Source organism: Neodiprion pinetum, chromosome 3 (genome assembly GCF_021155775.2).
Source record: "Neodiprion pinetum isolate iyNeoPine1 chromosome 3, iyNeoPine1.2, whole genome shotgun sequence".
Classification (NCBI taxonomy): domain Eukaryota; kingdom Metazoa; phylum Arthropoda; class Insecta; order Hymenoptera; family Diprionidae; genus Neodiprion; species Neodiprion pinetum.
Window position 1 is genome coordinate 9,211,741 of NC_060234.1, and position 19,797 is coordinate 9,231,537.

General features: G+C 33.7%; 2 protein-coding genes across 5 annotated transcripts; both read right to left on the reverse strand.

Moving 5' to 3' along the window:
* Nucleotides 1-9,489: 9,489 nt before the first annotated feature.
* Nucleotides 9,490-11,814, reverse strand: LOC124213726 (E3 SUMO-protein ligase ZBED1-like). Its single transcript, XM_046615316.2, has 2 exons — nt 11,638-11,814; nt 9,490-11,281 (listed from the first exon to the last, which is right to left on the reverse strand). Exons 1-2 carry the CDS (start codon nt 11,812-11,814, stop codon nt 9,569-9,571), a joined length of 1,890 nt encoding a protein of 629 aa, XP_046471272.1. The 3' UTR covers nt 9,490-9,568.
* Nucleotides 11,815-13,781: 1,967 nt separating this feature from the next.
* Nucleotides 13,782-19,387, reverse strand: LOC124214800 (uncharacterized). Of its 4 annotated transcripts, XM_046617438.2 has the most exons (5): nt 19,252-19,308; nt 18,178-18,546; nt 17,167-17,339; nt 14,006-14,154; nt 13,782-13,922 (listed from the first exon to the last, which is right to left on the reverse strand). In XM_046617438.2, exons 3-5 carry the CDS (start codon nt 17,259-17,261, stop codon nt 13,858-13,860), a joined length of 309 nt encoding a protein of 102 aa, XP_046473394.1. In that variant the 5' UTR covers nt 17,262-17,339; nt 18,178-18,546; nt 19,252-19,308; the 3' UTR covers nt 13,782-13,857. The 4 variants fall into 4 exon arrangements, 2 of the variants coding, with proteins under 2 accessions (XP_046473394.1, XP_046473395.1); XM_046617439.1 differs by lacking the exons at nt 18,178-18,546; nt 19,252-19,308 and adding an exon at nt 17,677-17,814; XR_006882204.2 differs by lacking the exons at nt 17,167-17,339; nt 18,178-18,546 and having other exon boundaries at nt 19,252-19,387.
* Between the last annotated feature and the right edge of the window lie 410 nt (nt 19,388-19,797).

Below are 19,797 nucleotides of genomic sequence, written 5' to 3' on the forward strand. Positions count from 1 at the left end.
AATTTTTTAAGTCCAAACATTTTCAAAATACAATAAAAAATAGTAATTATAGTCGTGCTTTTATAACTACAGTAATAAATTACACAAATAATTATTAAACAAGTAAGAATGTTATTTAATGAAACAAACAGTTGTTAAAGATATAATTATTAAAAAGGTTAATAAAGAAATATTTTTGGATGGTAAAGTAGTTAAATTCTTTTAAAACATAAATATTGTCAATTACAATGATAAAAAATAAAATTTGTTCAATTATTATTGTTAGGATCATTTGAAGTTTGAGCGATGCAGATGTAATGAATCATTTTATCAAAGTAAGTACTTTTCAAAGAATGCAGCAATTCTTTTGCATACAATTCATCAAAATCAGCAGTCAATACAGCTAATTTGTCATCAAAAGATGTATAAATAATAAAATCAGTGACTGACATGTTTAAAACAGCCATACCTATTTAAACTTGAGCGTAATAGGAGTGTTTTTTTTTAAGCTCCAAGTTCCATTTTCAAAAACTAACCATCTTAATAATTGAAATACTTCTTCTAGTTTTCGCTTTTTACCCTCATAAGGACATTTTATCTCAACCAATTTTACAGGATTATTATTTTTGTCAAAAACCACACCGTCTGGTGAATATGCTAACCATGGGTTTTTTTCAGAGACAACAAGACCACATTCAGCTACCGTGATAGAAGGTTCAGATTCATCGTACAGGTTTCGAGCTAAAGGCTCATTATTTAAACCGTGTTGTGTGTAAGCATTAGTTATCGATTCTGGATAAAAATATTTTTCTGATTTTTGACGCCAATCAGGTTTTTTATTATTGCGATAGGTAAATAATTGATAAGAATCACTACCAGTTATTCTAAACTGTCTTTCTTCCAGCCAAGTTGAATGAAACTGCATTGTTTTTACACAGATATCAACAACATTTCCATTCAACCCAGATACTATTTTTTGGCGGCATTCTCTAATAGGTTGTACTTTAACTTGCTCTAGCTGACTTAAAAAATTAGAAGAAAGTTGATTTTTGAAGAGTGCTTGGATTCTAGATAGATCACACGTAGAATTATTATTAATAATCTCAAGAACGTCGTGTCTTCCAGTTCTAAATAAAACAAAGAATTGAATAGTTGACAAATGTGCAAAATTAAAGAAAAAAAATATACAAATTATTTAGTTATGTATATTTCGTTACATGTGTTCCTTCAATGCACTGCAGGGTAAATTTTCTAACATAATATTTAGCAGTTCGTCATTTTCTTCTTCAGTCAGCTTTATTAGTTCCATACAAACCGGTGGGTCTTGATTTTTTTTTTTATGTTTTTTACCTGGAGCCTCCAAATTTTTCTGTAGCTTTAATTGAAAACAGTCGTGTTCTTCCAATGGTTTAGGTTCATACTTTTCAAGCGCATCCTTTTGCGGAGCACTCCACGTGCATTTTTTGTCAGTGCAAGTGATAAGCTGCAATTTTTCAACAGCATTTCTAAAAAAATTGAGATATAATATTAACAGTAGAGTCATTTTATAGAATTAAATTTTACTATGCTTGTTAAATTTATTTATAAGCAAAAAACTAACCTGTTGCAGTAGAGAAGTGTAGCTACTACATGCTTACAGCTTTCACTTAGACCAGCCTTGCACGAACATGACATTCCCATTATTTTCCCATTTTGCGATATTGCACCCACAATTTCATGCGGTGGATCTTTTAAACGAGAAGTTTGGAGACAGAATGCAATTATTTTATACACATTATCACAACTAGTATCTGATTGCTGTAGGCCACATTTCATTAGATGTCCCGCATCAAGTATATCTTCACCACCAATAAAATTCTTATGACTAGGCTGAGTATTTGCAAACTCGCAAATTTCTTGTATTGAAATTTTCATATTTTATTGAATTTTTTTTGAAAATTCGAGTTTAATAACTGTAAATAAATACACGCTTTCACATAAGAACACGACAGCTGATTTAAAAATGCGTTTTAGAATAGTTACTGCTTCTGCTGCAAGGAGAAGCCACGCCTAGGTAGTCTACGGTTAAAGCACAGAATCTTACAAATGATGAAGAAATTGAGAAATATCATGAGAAACGAAAGAACAAGAGAGAGAAGTCAATCAGATGATATCTAACAAGGAAAGTCATTCCGCTGACATCTTTCGATTTTGATGAAATTCATATGTTATTCTACATCAAAATCTAAGAGACACGTATTTTTTTTTATCGGCGGAAAAACGTTTCTAGGGGGTGAAATGTTGCTTTGGAGTTGAGACCTCCGAGGGGTACTTTTCAGGTTTCACCTATTTTCACTTGAGATAATCGAATGCACCCAGATGGATAATTACCTTAACGATGAACGCTGGAAAATGCGACTGGTTTTACATCGGGGGGTTGCATGGGAAAAAAGTTATAGCCGTTAAAATTCATAAAATCGTATTATAAAAAAACTATTTCACCTATCTCGATGGATTCAATTACACTTTGAAGAGCGAAAAAAATAATACATATAGGTTTTTGCGTTTTTCTCGCAAATCAAGTTAAGCGGGTGAACTACCCCTACGTATGTTTACATTTAATCTTTATAAAACGGCAGTAATTCTTTTTTTTTTAATTTATGACAACCGTATCACGTATATAGCATTGAATGAACGGTTTTATCTAGGAGCCAACTTATTTACAGATCGATCTTTGGTTGAAAAAGTATTTATATCTGACCTATCAATAATTCTGACTGATTTATATTTGGCAATGGGATACCATGAGCATACGATAAGCACTTACATATATTGGTTTCGGTAGATAAGACCAAGTTTTGGGATGACGCACATAAAAACTGCGAAGTAAATGAATAAAAGAGAGCGTACAATATGCTTGTTTCTTTTATTGATAATATATCAACCGTTTAACAAAATAATAACTATAGCAATGAATAGAAGCGAATATATAATCATATGCTCTATTAGCCGTTGTAAGTACTGCAGTAATGATATAGTTATTGAAAAAGTGTTTAAAACGTAACGACTTTTTACACCAGGAACAGCGAACAATAGCAACATTTTCACATCCTGGAACTTCACAGTGTGAGTTGCAGGAATCTCCGAATGCAAAGTGTACAGGATTTTCAAAATTCGCTGGTTTTTCTTCTATGTAACTATTTTTGTAACAAGAATATTTGAAAAGATCGATATAACGTGGTGACGACAGTTGGTTATGAACAAGTGACTGAAGCTTTATGATATTGTTTCTTAAATGCAAATCAGTATCATAATTCATCAAAAGACATTTATCAGAAAAATGTCTAACAAAATTTTTCCACACTCGGAATCCAAAAACATCGAGGGGCTGGATTTTTCCGGTAGTTCCTTTAGGTATAATCATTACTTGGACATCTCTGTTTGAAGGTTTCACATCAAGTACAGCTTTGGGACAGTGTCCAGTCCAAGAATCAATCAGCAATAAAGATTCTGAACCGACTTTCGGGAAAAATACATGCTGCAATCAAATTATAAAATGATCTGAAAATAGAAAAAACTATTATTTTTTCATTCGAAAAAATGTCTGTACAAAAATAGTGGGTGTAATTTATACCTGAAGTAATCTTCCCAGACTTGGATACTTCTATGTACAGATTATCTGGTCTGAAAAGCGTTTTCTCCACTATCGGACCAGTCTTGCCAGTTGGTTCTTTTGAAACCAAAAATAGAGGAGATAGAAGCTTGCCGTCAGCTGATATAGTCGGCTGAATAGTGTAACTGTGGCTGGTAGAAGAGACTGATTGTACAAGACATTGTACTTGCTTTGCTCCTTCGACTGCTAAGTTCTTCCGGAATGCATTTCTAGTTGGAAGCCACTCTGATCTGCGTTGAATGTATTTGACAATCCGTACGTTTTAATATTTTGCTTTACGTCATAGACAAATTTTTGAATTTGTTGTTCCAAGACTTTTCCATCTTACATTGTTTTGGATGTAATAAATTTATTAATTTTTCTCGATACGATACGATGAGCTGCTTTGAATGAGTTCATCCACGTACGAGACACTTTGAAACGAAAATCAGTATGCCCTATCTCTTTTTGAGCATTAAAGCCCATTTTTTCAAATCAGAATCGTGCACTATGTGCGTAACCACAAATTCGTGGTAATATTTTTTTGTATGTCGCCCCGTTGTTCAAATTGTGGGCCCACCGGTGCAACTTCCGTATAGATCGCACGTTCTTGAACTTTTGTTCAACACTGCCCAAACCCAAATTCCCTTTCTTCCCGCTGCGCCAATACTCAACGGCCCTTAATTTGTACTCGTAAGATAAGTCTTCGTTATCGCGAGATCATGTATCAGGCGAAAGTACTGGTTTGTACAGGGCGTTTGCCCATTCTTCATCTTCAACAATTTCCATTTGCTAATCCTTGTACGGTTCTTCAGAATGTAAAGAATTTTCTTCTACCATTTCGAAACCACTGTATTCGTTCATTGCACTCAACAAAATATTTTCAAAGTTTTCTTTCAACTGTATTTCATCGTTATTTACTGGCGAATCCGGTAAGCGCATTCTAATAACGTTCAAAGGATTAATCTTCATTTTGATTAATATTTGCAATTTCATTTTAAATAATCTCGAATTGTAAGTGACTTTTTTCGTCGTGTAGAGAAATTATAGCGGACTGTGGTGATTATATTCCGCGATCGCAGTTTTATCACTGCTTCTACGTCGTATTTCAAATCTGATTATGGGAGCGAGTCACAGACTAAACAGAGGTGACTCCCAGATAACACCTTCAAGTAAGGGGGCCGGGGGGGGGGGGGGGCATTACAACAACTATGAAAATATGTCAGCATTCACTAAATTTTTGTAAAAAATATAAGGAATAGATATTTTTCGAAATTCGTCTTGTGGTATATTCAATATTAACTAATAAAAAAAATTGTTATCCGTAAAAGTTATCCAATCTGTCATTTTTGGCGGCAAAAATAAAGGAGCGAATTCTTTTAAACTGTGAATGTGATTCGTATGAATACCGTAAAAAGTTACAAAAAATGAAAAATTGATAAAGTTGTAGAATTTTCAGCAGAAAAATTTGATTTTTTCCAATTTTTCTTGCTCAATTAGGTAAAATCCATTGTTTATATGAATTTTAAAAAAACGTTTTAAGTATAACTAGAAGAGTCTCAAATTGCCTTTGAAGAAAAAACAAACCATTTAGATTGGATGCATACTTTTGGTCATATCACTTTCACCAATTATGAAAATGTAATTTCGAGAAAAATGTGTGCATCGTTTAATACGTAGATGTTGAGAATTTACAGATATACGTATCACTGAGAGACGAAACAAGGAAACAAAGGATTACTGCCGTTTTATTGAGATTAAATGTAAACATACGTAGGGGTAGTTCACCCCCTTAACTTAATTTGCGAGAAAAACGCAAAAACCCATGTGTATTATTTTTTTTTGCTTTTCAAAGTGCAATTGAATCCATCGAGATAGGTGCAATAATTTTTTTGTTATAACGATTTTATGGATTTCAACCCCTATAACTTTTTTCCTCCCGATATGAAACCAGTTGCATTTTTCAGAGTTTATCATTAAGGTAATTATCCATTTGGGTGCATTCGATTATCTCAAGTGAAAATAAGTGAAACCTGAAAAGTACCCCTCGAAGGTCTCAACTTCAAAGGATAATTTCACCGTTTGCACATTGCTTGTCTGCCGGGTTTCTCATCGGAAGCAAGGATTCAAAAAGGGTAAACACAACATCTACACACTACAGTCTCCTTATACATCGTGCATGCAGAGAAGAAACTCTTACTCATACTTAAACCGGGCACAGGAAAAAAAATTCGAACTCACTGGCGATGAGAGAAATTAACGACAACAGAGTCAGGGCGGCTAGGTGGTCTAGTGGAGTATGGCTCCGGTCAAGCATCTCTAGATACCAGGTTCGATTCCTGGCTCCGTCGTTAATTTTTCGAATTCACCAGTTTTTCAAATTTACATTCTTTCAACAAAATTCTCTCGTAGATTAATGATTTGCACATCCGCATCTCATTTATTAGACGGCATTGCTTGTCTTACGGGCTTCTCATCAGAAGCGAGGATTCAAAAAGGGTAAACACAACATCTACACACTACAGTCTCCTTATACATCGTGCATGCAGAGAAGAAACTTTTACTCATATTCGATAATTTCACCCCCTAAAAACGTTTTCCCGCCGATAACACAAAAATACACGTCTCTTAGATTTTGATGTAGGATACCATATATAAATTTCATCAATATCGAAGGATGTCAGCGGAAAGACTTTCTTTGTAAGTTAGATCAGAGGTTCAGAAATTCAATTTAGGAAAACACGATACTCGATACAGAATTCAGGATTCGAAAATTATAATAACGAAGACAAATTGATAAGTAGTGTCTAGCTTGAAATATATGCGGATAGATATGAGATGAATAATGGTAAGATACAGGGAAGATAAAAATATTCCTAACGTATTAAGAAAAGAGATTATACGAAAGGCACGATAATGCGATATATTACTAGCGAGAAGAACTACGGGCAAATTACGTGCCAGCGATAATTAAAGCGAAAGTTGACCAGAAAAATGTAACTCGGTACAGCGCAATACTTCAGGTACCGAGAACGACGTGTTACACCGCGTAGCGATGGAAGATCGCGCACGCGATTTATAAACTATATTAATTATTCATTAGTGATCGACGGCAAGGCACATTGATCGAATCAGACAGAAAGATACAGACAATGTAATCGAAACTGCGATAAAGGAGAGAGATAAGATGCTAAGAATAAGACAACTGAGATAATATGTTGTAATTTTCGGAGAAGTTGCGCAAAAATACAGGTTCACGAGCTTGACTGGATTCCAATTACAGTGAGGAAAGAAAATGCTTTGAAAATGCTTCGACAATGTTGTAATGATACATGAATAAAGAAGTACGTGCTTTCCATTTTACGTCTGGAATAAGAATATAGGTTGATACAGCAACCTTAGTCACTTGTTAACATTACTAGTATATCATTACAAAGAGGAGTTAAACGGGTGATCTTACCCTTTTATAACAATATATATATTGTAACGCTAAATTCTGTTACCCTCAGATGAGGACTCACCGTTGACATTTTGGCGCGATTCTCCGCTTATTCGGACCATCAAACTATAACAAAATCAATCATGTTGGGTGCCAGACGCGTTAGCGTCGATTTTCAAGCAATAATATGAATCAATAAAATTGACACGAAACCGTACGAAAAATAATTAGAGAATCGGTTGTATGGCTAGCTAGGCTCAGGTACTCACACGAACTGGTAGAGTGGCGGTATTCAAGGCAACTAACAATAATGACAGAATTAAAGAAAATAATGAACTCAAGTCCGGAAAAATGAACAGGTCAATCGATCATATATTGTCGAGAAGGTTACAGGCCTGAGACCGGCAAATGAAACGGTATCGACAGCGGTAGTTGATAAAATGAGCAATCGTTGTTTACAAAAATTTCGGTAGAATAGAATTCAAACGCTAGCTTTGAAACGAGAGACGGTAGTTAACAGAAAAATGAAGGTAGGTCTGGAGAAGCGATGTAATGCAAGAATTTACTTGAAACTACACGTCACTGGGAGACGTGATCTTACCCAAGGTGCAAATGACGCTACGAAAATTATTATTCTGTCAATTAAAAACGAGAGTGAGAACTTGACTGCAATCGGTACAAAACAAGGTAACGATAGCTCGGTAGATAATACGAAGAATTTACCATAGATTACAACCAGTACGAGAAATTGACATTCATTACCAATTTACAAAATCGGAAGCGTGAACGATCGATCAGATGATTATTGATAAAGTTATTCATCATTGATAAAATGGATAATTTCCAATAATTACGGATCTGAAGAATTGAACAATGGATTCCCAAACACAATTTTCGAGAGAATACAAATACAAAATTATGAGAGAGTGAGAATTTCGGAGAGTTCACAAAATAAAGAGGTACACTAAATATACCGCAGTACAAAAGAATCAAGAATAATACTCAGAACTTGACTTAACAAGATACAGAGGCAAAAATAATATAGAATTGCCAATAGCAATAGAAAAAAGTGCGGTAATATTTACTGGCTGATTCTACGCTCGGTTATACTTCAAGGAACTCGATGTACGATACAATAAGCAGAAAATAAATAAAAATATATTAAGCAATAACAGAAATAAAATATAAGGAACACTGCTATTACAAATAATTACGAAACGAAAGGTAAAGCCACTAGGGCTAAAAATACGATAGAAACTACAGAAGCAGACTAATAAAAATTCACGAACAATCAGAAAATTCATAAATACAGGAGAACTGTTCACAAACAACCTTGTGAAACCAACTTGTCGGTCGCGCGCCGTACAACTCACGTACCGCAACAAGCGTTTCACGCTTTCCAGTCGCGCGCCACAGAAGAAAGCACGACGTCACACGCGCCGCTCACGCCACCCACGCAGCCGAGCGCGTCCCGCAATCAGCCAACGTGGTCTCCCGCTGTTGAAGTGGAACCGAGGCTGCGATAAGAGACCACCGATCTCACCGATCGGCAGAACAACTTAGGGATGTGACCTCGAGTCGGAAAAATCGATTGCTCAATATCGATTTTTTTTTGTTTAGAAATAAATCGATTGGTAAAAAATCGATTTAAACAAAAATAATCGATTTTTGTTCATATTTCGATTTTTTATATATTTTTCTATACGATAAATGCCAATAAGATGAATTAGTAAAAATATATTATGAATATTTAATTCGAATGAAAAATATTCGAGGTAATAAGTATAAAAAAATAGTCAAATCGTCGATTTTCAGATTTTTTAATAATTCAGATTCGAACTCTTCACATACAAATTTTTAATATTCTTAAAGATTTAATTCGGTACAAATATTACAAAACAATACGTATAAAAATATGATTATTTTAGTCTCAAAACTAAAATACAAAACACATCACTTGCTACAATCTAAGTTTAGATAATGAAAAAAACGAATATTCAAATATATGAATTGGTATTATCACAAATGATCAGTAGTCAAGTTTAATATTAGACTAAATCAAGCATGAAATTAACTGGCTTATATTTATAATAATTAAAACGAAAGTCTAGTCTTAAAACTAGAAAATTCAATAAGTTTTTCGTAAACTTTAAGTTTAATTAATGATCTTAAAATAAATAATTGCCATAAATGTTTAGTTGTACTTAACATTTGACTAGAATCAAAGTAAAATAAACTGATTAGTTCAAGTAGAAAAATAAAAAGATAATTGTTAAATATCAAAATTGAAAAGGAAAATAAGCTTCTTTCAATCTTTGAGCTCCAATGATAAAAAAAAAACAAAAATAAATAATCGCTACAAATGTTTAATGTCACTTAAAATTTGACTAGAATCGAAGTAAAATAAACCGATTAGTTTAAGTAGTAAATAAAACGTTAATATTTAAAAACAAATTTTAAAATAAAAAGAAAGCTTTCTCCAAACTTTGAATCACAACATACAATAAAACTTCAATAAATTATTGCCATAAGTCTTCTGTTAAAGAGTTTAAAAATAATAATTTTGGTAATCGCTTTCCTAAAATACGATTTCGAGTTTTCCTCAAAATATTCCCAGCTTTAGAAAATAGCCTTTCAGCTGGTGCAGAAGTGGCCATCACTGAGAGATGTTTTACAGCTAAATTCGTTAACTTTGGAAAAGTTCCTTCATAGTTTTTCCATACATTTAGAGGGTCTACCTCAAGATTTGATAACGGTGCAGCAATATACAAGTCAAGCTCTGTATTCTTGGTCGTTGACGTGTTTGCTGACACTATTTTTTCATGGTGTACCTTCCATATATCTTGTCCGTTAACCGTCACTTCTGATGAAACCGATGATTCAGAATGGGTCACTGCTAGAACATCATCATTTCTCATGTTCAAACTCAAATATCGGTTTGTATAATCGATTGTCTTTGACAAGGATAACGGCTCATCTAAATAAATTTTTTTAAATCTAGGATCCAAAAAAGTTGCGACTGAGAAAAGGTGAACTTTTTGGATGTTTTCAAATCTTTTGATCAACTCCGTTTGCAGTGAATATTTTAATTGGTTAGCCAAATCACTATCTATCGTTGTTGCATCTAATAGAATTCTCAAACACTTGATCATAGGTATGGCTTTACTGGCTGTCACATATTTTTCGGCGCTCATTTTTTCAGTGACATCGTGAAAAGGTCTTAAAACTTTTTCTATTTCTTTAAGTACAACAATTTCGTTTGCTTGAAGCATTTGGGGTGCATTTGGATGTTTTAATAAAATAGATCCTATTGTACTACTCATTAATATAAAACGTTCAATCATAAGTAATTGTGAGTTCCATCTAGTGGATACGTCACCAACTAAATGCTTCACTTTTCCATCAGGAATTTTTTCCTGCGTTTGTAATTGTCGCAACTCTTCAGCGCCTACGCCACTTTGGTGGAACCAAGTTACAATTTTTCGAACTTTATCCAAAAATAATTTCACTTCAGTAGATTTCACTGAATTATCAACCACTAAATTCAGTGTATGAGCTACACATCGAATATGTTTTGCCCGACCAAAACTAATTTCAACAGCCTTAACTATGTTACTGCCATTATCAGTAGTAACACTTACAATTTTTTCAATAGACAAATCCCAATCTCCACATACTTTAAGAATCATCTCCGATAAATATTCTCCGGTATGGTTCTCATGTAGCGGTTCACATGCAATGCTCATAGATTGCATTTCATAGTTTTCTATGAAGTGCACTGTCACACCTAAAAAACTTCTTAATTGCATATCCTTCCATTCATCTATTGTGAGACAGATATTTTTAATAGATTTTAATTTTTGTTTGATAATAGTTTTCTTTTCTTCATATTTAGTGTCGATAAGTTCTGTGATTGTTTTGCGACATGGAACGTTGTACAAAGGTGCCACAGTCTTCATTAACTTTTTGAATCCTATTCCTTCCACCATACTGTAAGGAAGACTGTCTCGAGTTATCATTTCTGCGATAGTCTGCGTTATTTGTTTACTTTTATCGCCATTTGGAGCATATGCAGAAACTCTCGAAAAAGCAGCTCCAATACTTAATTTAGCTCGTTTTGGCGTTGAAAATAAAGCCTCACTTCCTGTTGATAAAGTTGTTTTCGAAGTTTGTGCCAATGGATTGATATTATCACAGTTATTAATATCCTGAATAGCAACTGCACATGAATTCTGTAGCGATAAAAATAAAAATTAAATTAAATTGAATATTTATTCATTATTTCATCGAAATTATTATTTACATTAATTTTTAAAAAATGAATAATAGCTAAAACACCTTTTGATGACATGCATTTTTGATTTCAGAATTAAATAGAGAAATATATAATCATAAATGCGTTATTAACCTCTGAAATGATGTTACTATGGAGTAAGAAATAGAGAATCAAATTTTATTTTCATAAGTCTAAAATATTTGCAATTAATGCATATAAAATTTACTTATTATTTGAATTTTATGATTTGCTCTCATAAAGACCATAACAAAGAATAAATAATGACTTTTTGCATTAAATGATTAGTGTTACCTCGTCAACTTCTAAAACAGCGGAATGTTTCCTTTCCATATGCTGTTTTAAGTTTGTAGTGTTACTACACGTTTTTAATGCTTTTGGACAATATTTACATTGTGCAGTGGCATTGTCCTTATTTATTACAAAATACTTTCGCCAGCAACTTTTAGGTGTTTTACCAGTGAAAGACATTTTTAAGGTTAATGGGAATTATTTTGACACTTCAAAAAGATGAAAATAAAAACAAAAAATATCACAGCTTATTATATCTTAGTACCGATGGCGCTGCTTTTTTATCGACATGCTCAATAAACTTACTTACCCATTCGTCGCACAGATGGCACTATTTACAAAAATCAATTTAAAATGTGTAATTCTAATAATCGATTTTTTAAAAATCGATGTTCACCATTAATAAAATCGGTTATAAAAAAATCGACGATAAAAAAAATAATCGATTAAAATAAAAATCGATTATTTATTCACTTCCCTAGAACAACTTCGGTCTCGCCGGAATTGACCAGCTATAGGGACCGTGCGTTAGACCGTCACGCCAACTGGTGATAGAAATGTAAAAAATTCGGGCAAAAAAGTTGGGCAAAAGCACGCGATATTTTGTTTCTCTATTTTTAATAATATAAATATTAAAATTATTCATAATGTCTTCATCCGTAAAGTCTTGCTGTATCAAAGGATGTACAGAAAAATCACGTCGGATGCACCAAGTCAATTCGCCAGTAAAATTTTATTGTTTTCCTTCGAGTGAACGTGGAGTCTCATGGAAGTACGATAATCGTATCAAGTGGATAAATGCCGTAAAAAATTATGTGTAAGTAATGAATTATAATTATTAGCAACAGTAGTAATGTTATTATTCAAAAATTTTTAAATGAAATACAGTGATATTTTATTAAAAAAAAAAATTACATACAATAATTAAATTTAAATTTTTGGAGTAGTATAAATCTAACCTTCAAATTTTGTTGTTTATTTTAGAAAAAATCCGAAAAACTGGGAGTCAAATTAACATACGAGAATTTGTAGTGCTCTCTTCATAAATAATAGTAAATCAGATAACTCCAATCACCCATCATACATTCCTTCTATTTTTCCTGGAAAAGAAAATGTTAAGAAATCAATTCAACGGCTGCAACGTTTTGAACGGTCAAGAATACGTCAATTAAATGAACAAATCAACGTCTCGAAATCTGCAGTGATTAATAATACGAACAGCAGTATAAACAGTGATAATTCAATAGCATATAAGGATACTAGTTGTTTAAGTGACATTGTCATGGAGCAAGACACAGAAGTTCAGGAAGACTTTTTTATGAATGATACGAATGCTTCTGATATGAATACTTCTCCTCGGGATTTTCGAAGTATAACTTGTCAAACTGAGCAATTTATATCAGATAGTTCGATCAATACTTGTACTTATTTTTTTTGTAATTTGAATCATCATGATGGCATTAGTACCGCTGCAGTCCAGGTCAATATATCTTGGTCTAAGAGCCAGCTTAAATCTGACAACACATTCTTTACGGTATCTGAAATTTCGTCCAGTGAGACTTCTATACCCAGTAAACAAGCAATGGGTACTAGCTAAGCCCGGCCGCGGTAGGTTTGGGGTGCCTCAGGTGAGTCAGGTATGAAAATTAAGTAAATTTTTAAAGTATTTTACGGCGTCTGCCGTTTTAATATGTCATAATATACCTCTAGAAAAATTGAAAAATAAATATGGCTGCTGATTTTGAAGGTTGCAACATCCTGGCAGCCACTTTTCAAAATTCGGAAAAAAAAAATTTTTAAAGTATTTTACGGCGTCAGCCATTTTAATATATTATCTATTGAACTATTTTAAGCCAATATTAAAAATGGCTGACATTTTTTCCGGTTGTAACTATCCGGCTTACAGCGAAACATTACCTGTAGTCCGTGCATATGTATGTTCACAGTTGTAATTTTCACATTCGTCAAGTTTATATAACATTAAAATTATATTAGTCAATGTAAAAAATTTTATAAATACACAATGAAACGAACGATCTACTACTTTAAATGTGTATAATAAAGAAAAAAAGGTTCATTATAAGGCTTTAACAAATATAAAATTATTATAAAGATGGAAAAAAAAAATCAAACATTAATTAGATATATTCATTATTCATATCAGAATATATTTATTTTTGGAAATAATTTATAACAATGAAATAATCATGAAATATTTTATAATTAATTTTCATCTTCGGAATCGTCTTCAGAAAGTGACAAGTCATCTTCATCCTCCAAGTCAGATTCTGTAAAAATAAAATACAAATTTTTAAATAAGCTTATGATAATTAAAATGCTGTTACAATAAATGTTACAATGCTGTCATTACCTTCAGGATTTAGAATCAAGTCGCTGACAAAGCAAGGAAGTTGGTCTCCTTCGAACCACTTAAATACGTAACGGTTTTCCATCTCCATCCAGCCGTATTCAAGGGGATTCAGTGATGTGGGCTCATTCGCATGAGCATTTTTCCAAATGCTGGAAATATAATGCGTCCTCAAAACTTGTTGGTACAGTTCAGATTTACACGGAGGGATCAAACTTGCATCAAAGCTCCGGACTTTTTTATTAAAATTTTCGTTCATATCTACAGCCTTGTAGAAATTAACGAACAGCTGAAATCTCCCATCATCAACATCGATGGATTTTTTAGCATTGTACATACTGCAAGTGTACTTCTGGATAACATTAAACAGTTCACGTACGGTATCCTCAGTCAGGCCAATGTCACCGAAAGCAGCGAATGCTTTTTGAAATTCAACGTTACTTTTTAGTAACGTGAAAGGTTTTTTTTTGCCCCGATTATAAAAAGCTGGATTGAAATCACAACCAGTGAAAGCGTGGAAGCCAATTAAGCTTTTAGCTAAAAGTGGACCAAGTTCTGTATATATTTTGCTGACATCAATAAACCTTTCGTTGTTTCCTGTCGCGGTTAGCATCCAAATGTGAGAAGAAGGATTTTTCAAGTTAACCATGTTGCCCAGCATGATTATTAAAATATCAGTATCTGAACCTCTAATAACAATATTAGACTGATCAATAATGCTACAAGCATGGAAAATAATTTTACTGTCTGCTTCTTCATAAGATTTACAACACAAATCTTCAACGATACTTGACTCGACTTTGCCGTCATTGGATCTATATGAATAACAATTTTTGAAATTCAAATGGATCAATTTATTTCCAATAAACGGCGCAACATCATCCGTTGCCCAATGTATAGTGAAAAATTCAATAAGAGCTTCCTTGAATTTCGTATTTCGCATTTCTTTCGTAAAGTCACTTGATCTGATTTGGTCTGGTCCATAAATCGAGTAATCAATTAGTGGTGCTTCATGTCGAAGACTCCGTTCGTTGTCTTTGATGGAAGGGTACCAATATTGATCAAAGATAACATCTATTCTGGATGCTGAAAATTTAGTAATCATTTGCAAAAATTTCTTTGAAATATTACCAAAAGTCCTGGGTACTTCTTTCATAGCATGTAGAATAAAGAAACCGTCAATCAAATATACATCAGCGTGACTTGGTGGATCATGGTCGATTTTTGCCTCAAGAGATTTAGCAAGCGCTGACTTATCTGTTTTGTGAATTCCTCCGTCCAAATGGCATAGAGAAAGAGGCACAGGAGTTATCGGATATGATAAAATTCTGAGGACATCGATCTTATAGTCCATTGATAGCCCCAACATGCGTCCAAATAAATCCCGCTGTATTTTGATTTCTTGATTTTTTCCTCCAACTTTCACGGTTTTTTTTTTCTATCTGACTTGAAAAATTGTGAATTGGTATTTTCTTGATTGCTTTATCAAACCGGTTAATATCTGATGAACATTCAGAAATGAATGCTTTGCGAAGATCATCACCAATCTTTTCAACGTTCAGAAGAAAGTCTTCTACTTGAGTTGAAGCAGCTTTACCAGATGATATGTTAAACAATTGATTCGGAGGTAACTGGGCACTAAATGGATTGATGTATTGATCAAAAGATTTTACAAACTTTTCCAGTTGCTCGCAATTTTTTTTGATGTTCGATGGCTGTAACTCTGCTGAAATATCTTGTTTTTTATTAATGCCTATCTCTTCCAAAACGTGGGTGATAATAGTTGATCGAATATCATGACTACGAGCCCAACGTTGACGAGCTGCGATGGAATCTGTCAAATGAGTGATTCCAGTTAGTCGCCTAGCAGCATCCGCATTGATCGTTTGCTCTAGAGTTAAGTCAATCGGCTGCCTCGAAAATGGTTTTCCCGTACGTTTAATTCCAAAGAACCCTTTTTTAAAATCTTCTTCTAGCCCTGGATGAGTTGAAGCAACTTTCATAAGGTTGTAATGATACGTAACCGTCCATCTTGCATAATTTTGGTGATTAAATAAAAAAAATAAGTTTGTAATTTCAGGTAAAATATTTTTGAATAACTCAAAATCTCCCAAACGAATACTTCTGCTAAGAGTTAAATAATAATGTACAAGCTTTACGTACACCATATAAAACTGAGCAGTTTTACCAAAATCACCATGGAGAGTTTGTTCCTCAAATTTAGCATAATTTGCACACAATTCTTTGAGTTTTTCGTCGTGAATAAAAAATATTGGTGTTTGGCAAGATTTTAATCTTTTCAATTCTTGAAATATATCATCAGTTATTTCAATTTTTTCCTGTTCCAAGAAAGATCGGAAATGAAGAATTTGCAATCCTAAGGCCATCATAGGATGTAACCTCTTACACCGGTTAAAATGTTTGCCATCTAAAAAACTTGCTACAGACCCACTCGCAAGCAACTCACTCTCAACCATAATTGTTGACAGTCCACAACCATCAATGAATTTCCCAATAACTTTAAAATAAGATTGCATGATGTGAAAAGAACCCAAATGTATAAATAACTTGGAAAATTTTGGACTTGTCTCAGTGGCTTTAATTTGAAAAGCGATTTTTGCTATAGCCAAGTCGTATGTTACTTGCATGTAAGGTTGGTTGATTTCTTCTAAAATTTTCATACATTGCTCCATTGTTTCTAAAACTACTGGGTGAGCTGTTGGAGATGCATTAATTGGAGTGAGATAGGAAATTAATTGCTGAGGACTGTCATCTTTTGTTACAGCACTGTTAAAACCTGCCCACATTGGGATATCTGGTAAATGTACAGCATGGCTAAGCATCCAAACAGTATCGATACGATTGTACAGATCTTCATGGATGACAATATTTTCTTCTTCTCTTTCAGAAACTTCAGGTTGAAAACCACTGCTCATTTTACTTTTTTTAGGAAAGAACGGTAATTCCGGATCAATTGCTTCAAAAGATCGTCTTCGACGTCTTTTAGAATGGATTACTCGCAAATCATCTACATCTTCGATTTCTTCAACATTTTCAAGGGTAGGATCGATGTTTTGATATATTATCCCTACTGTATCATGAAGAGTATCTTTGCCGGTTTTCGTATCAACAAATCTATCAAAATTATCGTATGCAATACCCACCGACAAATTATCAGTTCTATTGATGATTTCTGGACACAGTCCAGCTCGAGAAGTCGATGTATATGTTGCTTCAGTCTCAAGTTCTTCAATTGCATTGTAGCTAATGCAATGTCCGTAGCGGTTGATGATATCAACTACCTTACGGCTGCTAGTGAGACTTTTCAAAGTCATACCTAAACATATATGTTTGGGAGTTTTAAGATTTCCATTGTGAGTCATATAAATTAAGTCTTGGCTCACAGAATTGATATGACGTTTGAAACTCTCACTTTGTTGTCGTTTGCGAAAATAACTTCCAATAACTGAAGCCACAAAATCTGATAAGTTTGATGGGACTGAACATTCACCTTGGATCAATTTTTGACTATTTAAATTATCTGGGAGATTCGATTTTTCAATGTTCATTATTTCTTTATGTAAAATCGAGGCTGCTGCTTGTAAAATGTCTCTTTCTTTTAAATGAGCAAATAAAGATTCATCTATAGAAGTGATGCCTTTCGGTGCAATTACTTTTTTATGACCTGATTGTAGTATTTGAATATTCCCAGCAAATTGAACACGAATTTTTTCTTCTAAATATTGTGATGAAATTACTGAACTTAAGGTATGTCCCATATCATTACTTAACTCGCTGAAATAATCGATATATTGCCTATGCAGAAATGAAAGAAAATAACAACGTCCTTTTTTAATTACATTTTCTTCGATCAAAGTGCATATTTCCTGAAAAACAGTTTGGTGATATTCACGGGAAATATGCCACGATGTTTTAACAGGACTTTTTTGTAATTTTTTTTTGTTTCTGGCGTCTGTTCGGCACTTTTCATGGTAATATTTTTTATTACTCGTAATATTCTGCAGCTTATCCAACATTTCATTGTAATAGTCTGAATTAATTTTAAGATTCTTCATAATACTTTCTTCAAACTGGTGTTTATTACAACTGCGCAAATTTTCTATTTTACCATGAAATTTTTTATTTTTTTTCTCACAAAAAAAAACAAATATAACCTTTTACGATTGGACTTTCATTTTCTGCCGTTAAAATATCCGTTGGTGAATTTAATAAATCAGAATCTTTAACGAAGCCTGCTTCCAACGATGTATCCAGTTGAGAATCATTACCCTCTATTACAACTTCGTCTAGTACAGAGGAATCTATAGATGAATCAACATTTTGAGTCACAGTTTCAGCAATCATAGAATTGTCTGTTGACGTTGACGGCTGCTGAGCAGATAGTGATTCCGTTGATAACGTATTAGATTGAGATGTTGAAGGCGCAACATCTTTGATTTTTGTATCTTTCTTTTCATAAAACTTCGTCTTTAAAGCTGTGAAAATCCGATAACAACTACGATGATATCCACAGTCATAAAGATCTGAAGGTAAAATTACATCTTTGTATTTTAGGTTATGATGTTTTCGTAAGTCTAGAATACGCTGACACCTTTTTAAAGTTTCTTCAGAAAATAAAAGCACTTTTTCGTCTTTTTCCGAGGCACAAATCACACACTTTAAATTATCAGCCATATTGAAAAAGTAATGGAAAATAAATTAACAATCAATAAATGCAATAAAAACTATTCACAGTATTATGTCTCTATACTTTCAACATGCAACTGACTAAAATATATTTGTCCGTAAACCGTTGGGCCTGGTGTGCCTTTGTGTTCGTAAAAGGAACTAAATCCCCACCACTCAGCCCTAACATAAAAGGAGAAAATGTTTGACTAAAGAGATAGAGAGAGAGAGCATAAACTACTACTCTTACTGTACCACATGTTTTCTAAGCATAGACTGCAGGTAATGTTTCGCTGTAAACCGGATAGTTACAACCGGAAAAAATGTCAGCCATTTTTAATATTGGCTTAAAATAGTTCAATAAATAATATATTAAAATGGCTGACGCCGTAAAATACTTTGAAAATTTTTTTTTTTCCGAATTTTGAAAAGTGGCTGCCAGGATGTTGCAACCTTCAAAATCAGCAGCCATATTTATTTTTCAATTTTTCTAGAGGTATATTATGACATATTAAAACGGCAGACGCCGTAAAATACTTTAAAAATTTACTTAATTTTCATACCTGACTCACCTGAGGCACCCCAAACCTACCGCGGCCGGGCTTAGCTAGTACCCATTGCTTGTTTACTGGGTATAGAAGTCTCACTGGACGAAATTTCAGATACCGTAAAGAATGTATTGTCAGATTTAAGCTGGCTCTTAGACTATGTGTCCCTGGCCCGGCGATCAAGCACCGTGGTGTCATTCGTCAAGCTTTCCGTAGAAATTGAGTTTCGTGTTATCTTATTTTTGCTACGTGAAGAGATTTTGGGTGTCCTTGCGGGGAATTGGGTTGAGTTTGGTTCTTATCTTCTCTGGTTGCGGGGAACGGAATCTTGGGTGTTGCGAGGAAAAATGGCCAGCCACCGTCACGAGGGGGTCAGTGCATTCCTAAACCGGATGTGGAGCGGTAAGCGTTGCTGATATCCTTGCGATCGAATTTCGAAAGTAATTACGTGAGGGCTGGTTCAAGAGAGGATAGCCGTGCGAGATTTGCGTATCGAAACATCCTCGAAATTCGTTTGCCGATCCTTTGGTTTGGCGACCGTAGTCTGAGTTGCGCGTAATA